General features: G+C 40.9%; 1 protein-coding gene across 1 annotated transcript in view; it reads left to right on the top strand.

The window, feature by feature from the left end:
- The first annotated feature begins 1,817 nt into the window (after positions 1-1,817).
- WDR49 (WD repeat domain 49) overlaps positions 1,818-15,069 on the top strand; it is a 135,344-nt gene continuing 122,092 nt past the window's right edge. Inside the window, 1 exon segment of the mRNA XM_033855200.2 lies at positions 1,818-5,348. Coding sequence (XP_033711091.1) covers positions 5,181-5,348 — 168 coding nt within the window. The 5' untranslated portion in view covers positions 1,818-5,180.

The raw sequence follows: 15,069 nt of genomic DNA, 5'->3' as shown, positions 1-15,069 counted from the left end.
CTCACTGCTGTGGCCTCTCCCGTTGTGGAGCACAGGCTCTGTACCCGCAGGCTCAGCAGCCATGGCTCAGGGGCCCAGCCACTCCGCGGCATGTGGGATCTTCCCGGACCGGGGCACGAACCTGTGTCCTCTGCATCGGCAGGCGGGCTCTCAACCACTGCACCACCAGGGAAGCCCCACTTCCATATATTTTAAAATTTGTCTACAACTGCTTGCTTAGACTAGAACTTGACATATATCAATTTGCAATTTATTGCAAAATATACATTTAGTTATTTCAGGATATCATTATTTCATGAATTCTCAGTGTTTAAATACTTGAACAGCCTGAGAAATGCTGTTATAAAAATATAGTTTTCTTACATTAGACATTGTTCAGCAGATCAAAAAAAGGAAATATTTTGTTGCCTAAGAGTTAACAGGGGACCTGCTTTGTCCAAACGTAAAATTAACTTAAAACCAGCGTTTACTGTTATATGTCTCTGAGCAACAGTGAGCACAGAGCTGTGTCTAATTCATTTTTGCTTTTCTGGTGTCTAAAGCAGTGCCTGGGACAGAGTAGGGCCTCAACACGGGAGCATCTTACGTAGAAATTGCGTGTATAAAAATAAATGCTTGGGCTTCCCTGGTGGCGCAGTGGTTGAGAATCTGCCTGCTGATGCAGGGGACATGGATTCGAGCCCTGGTCCGGGAAGATCCCACATGCCACGGAGCAACTAAGCCCGTACGCCACAACTACTGAGCCTGTGCTTTAGAGCCCACAAGCCACAACTACTGAGCCCATGGGCCACTACTGAAGCCTGCATCCCTAGAGCCTGTGCTCCACAAAAGAACCCACTGCAATGAGAAGCCTGTGTACCGCAACGAAGAGTAGCCCCCGCTCGCCACAACTAGAGAAAGCCTGCATGCAGCAATGAAGATCCAACACAGCCAAAAAATAAATAAAAATTAAAAAAAAAAACAAATGCTTTGTTTCAAAAGTGCTTGAACAGTTTATTCTAAGAGCCTTGAAGATACAACCTCAAACTTTGTTTCCCTCATTAATTTTTTTGTGTGGAATTCTGCCTCCGTTTTGGACTCAGTGCCACCCATTCCCAGGACCTGGCACTGAAAACTCAAAACTATAGGAGAATTTCGCTTTCAGCCCATCCTATTTTACAAATGAGTACACATGACCATACCACTGTGTAGTTTATACAAAACTCTGCGTTGGGCAATGTAGGGCTGTGGGCGTTAGTGAGGTACCATCCTTGTTCTCAGGGAGTTAATGTTGTGGGAGAGAGATAGATACAAAGGCAACTAATTATATTGCAAGGCAGAAAGAAAAACTGCTGTAGTGAAAGTGTAAACACGATGCTGTGGTTGCAGAGTGGAAGGAGGAATTAATTTGAACCAGGAGGATCCGGAACAAGGAAGGAAAGAAACTAGTATTTATTGAGGGCTTAAAAGGTACACTACCGAATGTAAAATAATTGGCTGGTGGGAAGCAGCTGCATAGCAGAGGGAGATCAGCTCCGTGCTTTGTGACCACCTAGAAAGGTGGGACAGGGAGGGTGGGAGGGAGGCTCAAGAGGGAGGTACGGTATGCGGACATATGTATACATATGGGTGATTCGCTTTGTTGTGCAACAGAAACTAACACGGTATTGCGAAGCAATTATACTCCAATAAAGATCTATTAAAAAATAAAGGTGCCAAAGGCTGGGCTGGTGCTTTCAGGCTCTGGGAGCAGGTGATGTTTAAAGTGAGCTGGGGGCTGAAAGGGGAGGGCTGTAGGGGTGTTTGGCCACTGGGACCATGTTGGGAAGGTGTGGGTTCAAGAAGCGAAGAGACCGTGAGAAGACACCTTTCCACTGACCCTGAGGGACGGAGCCTGGGCAAGGAGGAGCTTCAGCTTGAAATGGTTTGGTGGGAAATGGGGTTTATAAGGGGAAGTGGCTTTCTATTATAGGAAGGAGGTGGTGGGAGAATTCTAGGCAAAGATTAAGAATGTTAGTAAGAACAGGTCCGGGGTGACAGGAGGACGAACAAAAGGGAAGGGAAATTAAGAGGAAAGACAGGGCCTGCATTTGTGTTGGTGCGGATGAATTTCGGGGGAGGAAGAGCGCAGGGATTTGGGGGTAGACTGGGAGTTGTGACAAGGACACGTATGGGAGTGTCTGTTCAGTGGGGGAGAATGATTCAGTCCCAAGGTTCCAAGAAAAGCAAAAGCTAGTGGATGTATCTGCTTGCATTGTCCTTTTGGGTGCCGAGTGCTCCGCTATGCTAGAAGCTGTTGGCTGGTCCCTACCGGAGAAGAGAGCAAGTGTCCGTCAGTCAGTCAGCTTTCTCTCCAGACTGAACCTTACACTTTTTAAAAAAAATTTTTATTTATTTATTTATTTAGTCATTTATTTTTGGCTGTGTTGGGTCTTCATTGCTGTGTGCGGGTTTTCTCTAGTTGCGGCGAGAGGGGGCTACTCTTTGTTGTGGCACACAGGCTTCTCATTGCGGTGGCTTCTCTTGTTGTGGAGCACGGGCTCTAGGCGTGTGGGCTTCAGTAGTTGTGGCACGTGGGTTCAGTAGTTGTGGCGCACGGGTTTAGTTGCTCCGCGGCATGTGGGATCTTCCTGGACCAGGGCTTGAACCCGTGTCCCCTGCATTGGCAGGCTGATTCTTAACTACTGTGCCACGAGGGAAGTCCTGAACCTTCCACTTTTTGAGAGCACAGACTGTCTTCATCAGTGCACCGTTCCCCACAGAGCCTAGGATGGCACTGGGCACGTGGCAGATTTTCACAAACTGATAATTGATTCATGGCAGGCAAGAAGGAAAATTTCAGTATCGGCAAGAGGCTAGTTGTGGACTTTTCAGAGCAGTGGAAATTTAACCTGAAAATTAACCACACAGTTACAAAGAAGGTGAAAGCCATCGAAGATTTTATGATCAAGAATGATTTCTCATGCCACGATTTTACCGAAAGAAAACTGCGTCAGTTAATTAACTTCTACAGTAATTTGTTAGCTGTTCATTATACTCTCCTGTTTTGACTAATGAAAACATTTAGAGCTGCATCTTTATGAAAACTAAGTAGTCCAGGCAGTTTGACTGTCTTAGAATAATTAGAGAATTTTGCATCGTCATCCAGTGGGATGCCTACCTCTCCCTGTGCAGCTTCACAGAATACTTTTTCTGTTTCCTCTTCCTTCCCTCGTTAGTGTCTGTTATTTAAGCCCAACTCCTCAACATATCACCATAAAACATTTTACAGACATTTATAGGACTGATGTGGCTGAACTAAACTATTATTAATTTACTAATTAGGATGGTAAGAAGACAAATTTTATCCTTATGTGAGATGATTTAGGGAAATTTATCATATTAGGGCTTAACGTTGTTTTTCTAATTTACATGAAGGACTAAACCAGGAAAGGCAAATTTGTGGTAAATATGCTTCCCTCAGCCCTTCTGTCCCCATGATACACATCCGTAATTTATAATGCCACTCTTTTCCTCTGAGCCTACATATAACTTCACGATTCTTCTCAACACAGCACTATAGACAGCAAGAGGTTGGGATTGGCATGAAAGATGAACTAGACAGGTAACAGCTCCTATAAGACTGTAAACCCCTCACGAGTAGGCACCAGGTCCTTCGTAAATGGATTTTGGAATGAATGATGGACAGAGAAATTGATGAATTAATGGCTGCATGAATGATATTTCATTTTTTTTTCCAAAACTGGTCCAGGAAAGCCTTGGGATACTTGCATCTCTGTGTTGTAGGGAGTGTGCTTTGTACCACCACGTGCCTGTGAACACTAGCTCATTGAATGAAATTGTAGGAAAAAGAACTTAGAGAATATCTAGTGACAACTTTTCAGTTTTACAGAGATGAAAATAAAGTGCAGAGATGGCCTCCATCTAAAGGACAGGCTCCGAAGGCAGAGCCACTCTGTCGTTTTCCACGCCTTACTGACTGCATGGCCTTTGGCCTTTATGTTGCTTCTTCATCTGTAAAGTGGGAAGAGTGGTCTTGTCTGCCTTGCAGGGTTATTGTGAAGCTTTAGCAAGATAAGGAATTACAAAGTGCTTAGTGTAGTGCCTGGCATATGGTAAATACTAAAACAAAATATTAACTTTCTCCTTTTTCCTTCCTTTTCATTAATATTAGCTGAACCAGTGATGGTACTGTAAGTAGTTTTATTATAAGGTTTATCATATTATGTTATGCTGTGTTCCCCCCCACCACGTCTTTCAATGAATTGGAAGCCTATGCTAAACCATCCCCATTTTATATACATAGAAACTAAGACAAAGAGAATATAGGAATGGATTCTTATTAAATAAGAATGAAACATTTTTTTATATGGAAAATGTAACATTCCTAAATTCATTGCTCTTTTCTTTGGCTAATCATCTTGTTTCATAATACATAACATGCTTCATAGAAAATGTATTTATAAAAGTTGTCATTAAATAATGCAGGGCTGAAATTTAATAAAAAATGAGTGCGCTGAATTGTCCTTTAAAAAAGCCCCAATGTTTACATTGTATATTCCAACCTTCAGGTCATTCATTAGTTGGGGAGGTGAAGGGCTTTATGTTGGTTGCCAGGAAGCACACAAAGGCAGCAGGGAGGGCTGAAACAAACAAGGCCACATTGCTGGGAAGGTGGCCTTCAGAGGCAAGCGCTTCACTGGGGCGGAAACCTTGCAGCTGTGTTACCTCACGCCTCCACACAAGAAAATGGACTTTAAAACCACAACATGTGAATAGAAGCAAGGTTAGCCAAAGAGATTTTGAGAAATTGCTTTTCTAATGCATTTAAAATGAGTATTAGATGTTGCATTCTGTGTCAGTTTCTATAAACACAGGGGAAGCTTTTGCACTTTTTAAAGTCAAGCCAGGTTAAACAGAGTATAAGGAGGGGATGTTTTAAAACAATTCAACAGTGGGTTTTGAAAATAAACTGCGGAATTAAGGAAGTGTGGGGGTTGGGAGCTTTCATTCCCTACCTCTGGGCTTGAACTTTTTGCCTCCTAATTGAGTACCTTGAAATGTACTTTGATTCTGGAATTCGATTGCTAAGTTGTTTCTTTTCAAAGGCACCTGTTGAAGGAAAAGAAAAAGAAAAAGAAAAATACTTAGAGAGTTGACTGCTCTTAAAATGACGGCTGTTAAAAAGAGGTAAAGCCATCATGAGTTGCCAGAATGCTACACTTGAGTTGAACAAAGGATCCCAGCCCGGGCCAGAGAACCCAGAGAGAATTTCACAAGGTGAAACTGCAGAGGAAGATGCCTGCATAGCCCTGCTTGAAAACCAACTCAGCCTGGGCGACTTTGTCCAAATACAAAGAGCCTTTGAGGTAAGCGTTAATCTTATTTCCTGGAGACTTTGAGTTGCTCATGAAGGAGACCAGGATGAAACAGATTTTCTCTTAAAAGTTCTTTTTTTTTTTTAATATGCTTAATGGTTAAAACAGGGAACTGAAAAGAATTGGTCAGACCTGGATTTAACACCAGAGTAACTTTATCCCTCAGTTCTTCGGGACAAATAATATTATTTAGTATGAAATTGCTGCTGTTGAATATCATTACCCTCCAGGAAGGAAAATGAATTCTTGGACAAATTTTTTTCTTAGAGATCAACATATTTTTGGAAAACAGAAAGTTACGACGGTGACAGGGGGAAGCCAGATCTCTAGGGTGACTCCCAATAATAACTGTCCTTGCAGGTAACATGGAAGTATCCCTCTGGAAATGCAAATAGCCACTTCCCGGTATGCAAACATTCTCCCCTGCCTCACCCCAGCGACGCAGCTCCTTTTCAAAGCAGATTGTGGCACTTTATTGTCCCAGATCCCATGGGAGGGACCAGTCTGCCACTCTTTTTGCAAATATTGGAGCAATACCAATGAAAACAAAATTTAAAAAATTTTAATTACCATAGGAATTTTAACTGTAAATGAATAAGTTCCTTCTCTCTATCTTAATTTTGAATTCTGCAGCTATGCCTAATGAACAGCATATATCAAAATGATTCTTAGCTTCTCATGCTGATAGGAAGAAGTGCTCTTCCGTGCTGTGGAATTTAGGTAGACATGAGCCTCCATCCTTCCTGCTGCATTACAGTTGCTAAAATATGATCTCAGGGCTTCAGAATGTCCTCTGGGATGCTTGAGAGTGTCATATTAATTTGAAACAGACATACAATGTTTGGGAATACCACCTTGCAATTAATAAAGCATGATGAAATCTCACCGTTATATTGGTCTGTAGTTGGCACAAATTTTAATCTTTACCTATCCAAAAAAAAAAGAGTTGCTAACCACTGAAATACTCTACTATACCCTGTTTTGCATAACAAGTTAAATTTTACCTGTGTTGAGAATGTCCCAATAGTATCAATCATTTCTTTTTAATAGAATCTATCATATTTAGTAGCAAAGACATGCTCTGCCCTACACTTTTCTCATTTTAATCTTCATGTATTTGCAGTTCATCCAAACCCATTTGTCTGAAAGATTTTAGTGATGCTCATGTCCAATGCCCCAAATGAATTTGGCATAGTTTGATAGACATAGCAAACATTTTGACAGCTTGAGGACATTCAGAAAAACGTAACAGCAGACTAGGACAGCTTTGACTCTGGAATGAACAGAAATGTGGCAGTTTTTTTCTGGTGTTAAGAACACAAAGTTGAACGCTAGGGTCTATTAGGAGGGTCAACTGTATAAAGTCAATGTGTTAGAAAGTGAAACTGCTATAAAAGGTTAGGGGTGGTGTTCTTTTCAAATTACCAATTAGTCTGGAGTGAACCCAAGTGAAATAGGAAAATTGGATCTCAAGATATATATATTTTTAACTTTAAATGTTTCAAAGGCTGGATCACTTATTTTGAAATTAACCAGTTGGAACAGCAGGTACCACTGATGGACCAAAAGGGAGAAAGAAATTGCTATTCAGGGCTTGCATGAACCTAGACAATCTAATTACAATCTTTTTTTAAAATGTAATTAAAAAAAAAAAATTGAGCTTTGCAGGCATACTTCAAGAAAAAATGAAGTCCATCGATTTTTACCAGATTCAACAGACAGAATGGAACGATCCAATGGCAAATGTACAACCGGGAATAAAAGTTAGGCCCTTGAGACAACACGGTTTCCACACACAGCATGGACACCTAGAGAAGAATCATATACTAGATGATTTCTGTGGACTCTCTTCCATCTGCCATGAGCGTTGGGCCCACAGGCCACAGGTGTAGATTGTTGTGAAAAGAAAAATTGCCCTCAGGGGCTGTCCTGCAACACAGAACCCCAAAGTCAGTGATTTGTAGTCCAGTCACTAAAGACATGCTCTTGGAATGCCACGATTCTGGCACTGGATCCTTTCATCTCCTATTTTGTTTTTTGTACTCAGATTGCTTATTTGGGGTTGAAGAGTTTTCAGACAGTAGGTAAAGTCCATGTCCTTAAATAGCAGTAGCAATGCTTTATTGAAAAATGGGAAGCTGAGTCTTCCTGTAGTCAATGTTTCACATATGTTTCCAAATGAGATATTACCTACCATATAAATCTTAGTAGTAACATTTAGGAATGAAGTGAGTAATGCTTATGTTTATTGCATGATGGTATATGAGTCAGTCTTATACTTAGTGTATAAGAGTCAGGGGTCAGACTTCTTGGATTTGAGTCCCAGTTTTGCCACCGACAATGAGACTTTGTGCAAATTGCTTAATCTCTCTGAGCCTCAGTTTCCTTTGTTTCTAACGTGCGAATAATAGGGTTGTTGTGAGCATTAAATGGGGTATTATCCGGAAAGCACTCGAAAGAGTGCTTGACACAGAAAAAGTGCTCAATTAACATAGGTATTATATGTTCAGTGAGTAGAGGTTGAACAATATGGTCTTTAACATTCTCTTAATTTTAACTCATGCATTTCCTAAAAAAAAATTAAGCTTTGAATAACACAACTATGCTTTTACATTCCTTTTAATTGGGGTAGGAAATGGAAGCAATGTGTTGCAAAGACACAAATTCACATAGGAGAGTACAAAAGCATCGTCTTTCCATGTCTTCATATTCTATTAGCATGTGAAAGATTTTAAGTGATGTCTTGATCCTCTTCTTTAGAACAAAGAAGTTATCTGGATAGAAGTACTAGAAAAGTAACTTGTGGATTTCTTTTTCTTTCAAGTGATGGTGCCCAAAAAGTCATATATCAGCTCGCAGGGAATGAAACTTGTATTATTCATAGCATTGTAAAATGCTTGTTACTTAAACTTTCCTGTAGCACTTGTAACGCTTAGAGAAATGATGTGGTCTCTGGATATTCATATTGTTTTAATGTCAAACATATTTTACATTTTCTTAGATACTTCAGAAGTCAGTTACTGTGTGAGGAAGGATGGCTGTGATTTGCTAATTTTATAGGAATTCTGAGCAATAGAAATTATGGTCCAAGGGAAATGGAATTTTGGAAAAGCCGCATTGAGACTTGATGTATACTGACTTTCTTCCAAGACTGTGGCTATGTAGGTTCCTGAATATTTCTTTTCTTTATTTCTCCATCGTTGACCACTTCATGTCAGGACAGTCTGCTCTTTGATCTTGGAAGCCTTGTTGCCTATTTGGCCTGTATCTAGTTTGCCTATACTGCTGGACTCACTGGACTGGGTCCTGACCTGCCTCTGTCAGCAACTGTGTCTGTATCACCCCCTGGTACATTCTTTCTGGCCCAGAGCCATGGCCTGGCCCTACCCTGTCTACTCCATGCTGCTGTTTGCCGAAGTCCTACTAAATCTTTAGGTTAAATAGCTTGAAATGAAATCTCCTAAACCGCATGTAAAAGGTGAACTATTTCTGCTTAAAGTAGGAAGGGCCAGGACAGTTCAGTGTGAGAAAGGAAGAATAAAAATCCTAACAGGAAGTCCCCAGAGATGTTAGGGGAAGGTTCTCTGAACAAACTTGTCTTGGGGAGCTGAATGGAATCTAAACACAACACACTTGTGCTGACAATCTAAAAAGACCAGAGAAATTCAGAAGGCACTTTTGCAGGTCTGAAAATTGTGCTTAAGGTGTAATAAATGATTAAATCCACAGAATGTATGATATCTTCATGCTTGATTGTGTTTATAAAATTCCCAAGATTCCTGTCTACAGTAGGGCCTATGAACAACGCTTCCTTGTACCAACAGGACAACCTGAGAGTTCTGATGCCCTGCTGGGCAGGCTAGACTCTAAGGGAATACAGTCAGTAACTGTTACAAAAAATTTAATTACATACATTTACAATTAAATAAATCATATTACCCCCCCCCAAAAAAAACCCAAGACCTCCTGCCCCACCCCTTCCATCCTTACCTCTCCCAGGGATGAGAAGGAGAAATGAGGAACCCGCTTGGTGGTGACAGTGTTGGTCTGTATTTTTAAAGTGAGGTGGGGCTAATCTATTAAAAGGCTATGAGATTGAAAAAAAATATACAGACAATCAGATTCCCACCTTTCCATTATTTATTCTTCTTTCCGAACTGTCAGGATTCTCCCAGTTCATTAGGGACCCGCCTTCTCATTGCTTACTGTATCTTCACTATTAAGTTACCCAAATGGACAGGCCTTCCTGGCTATGGCTCATGTTCCAGAACTATTCTTACCTCTTGCTTCTTTCTTTTCTACCCCAGACATCACCATTCCAAACACATAAATAAAATCACCCATCTTTGTTTCATTCCCTTTCCTCAGAACTGTTAGATTTTGTTTGCCTCTGTCAAAATATGAGACAGCCCATGAAGGTCATTTAAAAAATACATTTTTAAGATAAGACTGATAGTTAAAAACTGTATATTATGGAATCCAATAAAGTTCCAAAATTAGAAAATCTTTATTTTTATAGGGTGTGCAAACTGTATAAAATATATAATAGCACATTCATGATAAAGACTTATTTCTTGCTCATATAGAGAGCAGATATTTCTAATAGGCAGGCAGCTCCAAGTAGGGATTCTGGTCCCCAGGCTCCTTCCATCTTCCTCCTTCCACAATGGCCATATGTCAAGCTAGTCATGGGGAAAGAGCATGAAGGAGCACATGGGGAAAGGTTTTGTGGGCCAGGTTCCCGTCCCAATTGCAAGGCCATCTGGAAAGTGTAGGCAGGTGTGTGCCCAGAAAACAGTCTCACCCACAATCCTTAGAGTGAATGGTAGGAAAATTTCCATCTCTCCTAATAAACCAGCATACTTATCTCATAGATTAAGGAAAGTCGTGTGCCTAATGGTGTTTTGTGTTTCGCCTTAGCTGCCAGGAAGTTCAAAGCTAAATTCAGAGTTCAACTGATACAACTATTCTTAACATAGATTTTTCTGGAACAATTATCTTCTGTTTTCATTATATGATCCTTGCTCTTTTATCTTTGCTTTAATGGTCCAACTGCCTATGTACCTTCTATTGTAACTGAACTAAAACTCTTTCTAGAAATCAGTGGAGGTAAAAATGATGAATAAAAATTTAATATCTTTGAAGTTCAGTAAGATTTTATAAAACACTTCTGTAGGTATCGTGTTATTTGATCCTCTCACCAGCCTGAAATGTAGGCAGGGCAGATATTTTTATTTCCCATTTACACATAAGGAGAATAAAGCTCAAAGATATTTAATTGAGTTGTCCCATGGGGCAGAGCCAGGGTTCTGGGGTAGATTGCCAACTTCCCAGCCCATTGTATGGCATGGCTACCAGTGGCCACCAGGCAATCTCCCTTTGAGATTTGCTCTAAGGAATAGGAATCCAATAGGATAAGGACTTCATTAACAAAACGAGCATGTCCAGTGAGTAGCACACAGGCACTGTGCCTTGGTAACTTGGAATTAATGCACCATCAGCAAATAATCAACACTTCCTACAATAAAATCAATGCCGAGAAGGGTGGAAGAATAAAAGGGAAAGATAGGAATAACTCATTGCTTTTTTATTATTATTTTTTCCTTTCTAAAGGCATTCAGTGGAGGCTTGAGAGAAAGTAAACAGGTAAAGCTTAATCTATAACTTTATTCCATAGTGCAGAGTGCATTCAGCAATCTCAGTCAATCCATCACCTGCTGAACAAAGGCAGCAGGGCAGAGCACTTCTCGCCCCAACTCCCTTAGTGGAATCCAAAAAACCTATTTTGGATGGCAGTAGAAAATCAGTGAACCCTGCAGGCACCCCTCCTCAGCACTAAGGTGATAGCATGAAGACAAATCCAACAGCCCTGCAGCTGGCACAACTGGAAACGACAGAGGAATTTTTGGTGGTTTTGTCCGAGTTGCTAGAATTCATGCGTGAGGTTAACAAACGATGCCATCACCAAAGCACAAGCAAGTGAAGTTCTTTGTCAACACATACGAAAAATCGGTCTTCCTGAACACTGCTGCCTTTGTGCTAAATTTTGTGACAAGTTCTAACGGCTTCATGCCTTTTCTAATTTTTCTGTGTGCTTTCATAACAGGTGCTTATAAAAATTAATCTTGGTCAGAGAGGGTGGTGAAGAGTGCTTTTGGGGGACAGATATTTTAACCTTAAGCTTTGGCCAGGACTGAAGCAGAGAAGGCAACCAAGAAACTGGTCATAAACGAGAAAGAAAGAAAGCAAAGATGCCTATTGCTATTCATTTGTAGTATATCAACTTAGCCAGACCTTTAGACCTAGGGCACAGCCTACCTTTGTAATTTCCTGAAAATTAAAAAAGGAACATGGGGCTTCCCTGGTGGCGCAGAGGTTGAGAGTCCGCCTGCCGACGCAGGGGACACGGGTTCGTGCCCCGGTCCGGGAAGATCCCACATGCCGCGGAGCGGCTGGGCCCGTGAGCCATGGCCGCTGAGCCTGCGCGTCCGGAGCCTGTGCTCCGCAATGGGAGAGGCCACGGCAGTGAGAGGCCCGCGTACCAAAAAAAAGCAACATGAAGAAAGACAACTGGAGAACTATAATTTGTGCCATTTTGATTTCACGTTTGTCCTGTGTTGACAAGTATAGCACACCCAATGATGAGACGAGACCCCACCAACTTTGTTGCTAGAAATAGGAATCCTCTGAATTGTCTCTTGTTGATTTCTGACCTTTGCCTGAAGCTCTGCCTCATGCTTGCTCAGACACGAATCCCTTGGGTCTTTTCTTCCCTCGTCACGTCTTACCGCCATGTTATAGATAAGCATCTTGTGAGATATTGATTCTCTGGGCGCCAGCATTCTCTGCTGAGGACTTCCAGGGACACGGTTTTCCTCTACTCCATCGCCTCCCATGTTCTCCCTCCCTAATTCTCTCAACACCCCTGAGGCCAGGTTGTCACACTGGTCTTCCTCCAGATCTGTCCAATATGGTGGCCATGGGCCACATGTGGCTATTTAAGTTAAAATGAAATAAAGTTAGAATTTAATAAAATAAAAAATTCAGTTACTCACAAGCACCGGCCACATCTAGAGTATTCAGGAGCTCATGTAGCTTGTAGGCATCACATCGGACAGTGCAGATAACAGAAGATTTTCCTCATCACAGAAAGTCCTATTGGATAAGGCTGTGTCAGACCTTTCTCTTGGTATCCTTCTAACTTGTTCCCCTTCCTCACTTCTGGCCACATTTATACGGCCAAGGGGCTACTTTCAGCGCCTTAATCCCCCTGGAAATATACCAGACTGCTCATTCCTTAGAGCCTGGAGGCCAAACTGATTATTGGCCCCAGAGATACCAGAAAATATTTTCCTTTACTTTAGTCTAAGACCCATCTCTCCGCTTTCCTAGGGCTGTAAAGAATGGGAACATCTATTTCTTCCAAGGGAATCCTTACCTCCTCCTTCAAGGCCCCCTCCCGTCGCCACCGGTATTCAGTCTGGATATATGGTTCCAACAAGTCAGTCACAAAATTATCTGACACTGGCACATTACCCAAATTGTTCATGCTGGTGGAATTTTAGTTACTTGAATACTTTAACAGTATTCCTGTTTTAGGACCTATCAAATGCTGGTGCCTCATGTTGGAATATTCCCGCTTCCCTCCCCCCAATCTCCAGGCAGCTCCTCACTCATACTTCATGTTTAAATACCACCATCCCAGAAAGTCTTCTCTCACTACCCAGGCTGGGTTAGCACCTTATCCTGTTCCTGTTTTCTCTCTTCATAGCTCCTGTGTGTTCTTTTCTTTCTCTAATTGCAGATGCTCTGATTAACTCCAAGTAGAGCCATGTAGAAGGATCAGGCTGGCAGAGAGAAATCGGTGTGAGACCCCAGAGCATGGCGACCCTGGGTGCAAATGAGATTATCTTGAGGAAAGAGCAGAGTGTCTAAGACGGGATCTTAGGGGAATCCTTCAAGGGGGTAGAGAAACAACTGGAGTCCATACCATAAATAAAGAAGCAGGTTTATTTCCTGGAAGTTGAGGGAGGAGAAGCAAACAGAAAAAAGGGGTGCAGTCAGTCATATACAATTTTTATGATTCCTATTTATTTAAGTGTTCTTTTATTATTATTATTATTTTTTGCGGTACGCGGGCCTCTCACTGTTGTGGCCTCTCCCGTTGCGGAGCACAGGCTCCGGACGCACAGGCCCAGCGGCCATGGCTCACGCACCCAGCCGCTCCGCGGCATGTGGGATCTTCCCAGACCGGGGCATGAACCCGTGTCCCCTGCATTGGCAGGCGGACTCTCAACCACTGCGCCACCAGGGAAGCCCAGAGTTCTTTTATTATTAAAAGAAAAAGAAGGAATACATTATTTTCATTGTACAAAATCAAAGTTACACATGAAAGTCTCCTCTTACCATGGCTTACCCTTAGCAACTACAGTACCTTGGGTAACTACTCTTAATGTTGCATACTTCTAGTGTATTTTTCATTCATTTCTACCCATATATGCATGTACACATATCACATGTAGCTTTATTTTACATACAGTGTATTTTACATATAATATATATTACATATTTTATTTTGTGCATTCGAGGAAGAGTGCCACATAAATAGCTGCTAATCATGTGAAAATATACTCCAACTCACTAGGAATTGGATTTGAAACTTTAATCAAAAAAGAAGACATCCTTTTTCATTCATCAACTTGGCAAAGATTAAAAAGATCAATAATGTTTACTGTTGGCGAAGAATCAGGGAAATGAACACTATTACTAAAATTGTAAATTGTGAAGGCTTTTTTGGTAGGCAATTTTCTGGAATATATCAAATGTAAAATGTATCAAATGCATACTTTTTGAACCAGCAATTCCAATTCTACAAGCTATCCTAAATAAATTATGACAGGTACAGAAATAAAATTTGTATAAAAATATTCATTGTAATATTGTCAATAAAATGGAGTATTTAAAACACCCCAAATATTCATCAATAAATTAATGGATAAATTAATTATGGTCTACTTCTACTACTCAGCTATTAAAAAGAATAAGGAAGACATAAGATTGCCAAGATTTACTGTTCAGTGAAAAAAAGAAAATTGCAGAACAGTGCATAATCATATTCTAAAATGAAAAATGTGTGTATTTTCCATAATTGAGACCTTGTGTGTCAAGGTCTCAATTATGGAAAAATAGAACTGTGCTTGTAGCAGGGTAAGGTATGGCAAATGGCTTTGTGGACTCCTTATCTATACCATAATTCAATGCAAAGGTAAATGTTATTAAAGTGTCAGTATATCTTAATAGCCTAAAGACTCGGTGCTACTATTTTCTAAATGTATGGTCTAATGAAGCTGAATTTAAAAGCGCACCTTTTATACATACTTTGTCTCTCTATGAAGTAGTTTTCTCCATCCCCTTCCTTTCATTGAACTTTAGCATTAAGAGAGAGACTATAGAGAGGCATTGTTGCCTTTATTTCTCAGGTGAGGAAACAAAAATCCAGATGACGGGATTTGTCCATTTGAGTTGTTGGCAAAACCAGAACATCACCCAAAGTGGTCTGATTTCCATTTTTGTCTCTTTTCTCTTAGTGAACAATGTTAAACTTTACTCAAATTTATTTCTCATCTTCCAACATTATTTTACACAGTATGATTCTATAACTTGACCATTGTTCACTACTCTGACCCCCTCCCCAACCTGGCTATTATTGGTA

The sequence above is a fragment of the Tursiops truncatus genome, chromosome 4 (assembly GCF_011762595.2).
Source record: "Tursiops truncatus isolate mTurTru1 chromosome 4, mTurTru1.mat.Y, whole genome shotgun sequence".
In the NCBI taxonomy this organism is placed as follows: domain Eukaryota; kingdom Metazoa; phylum Chordata; class Mammalia; order Artiodactyla; family Delphinidae; genus Tursiops; species Tursiops truncatus.
Note: the sequence above shows the minus strand (reverse complement) of the source record. Positions and strands in the feature narration are given on the sequence as shown.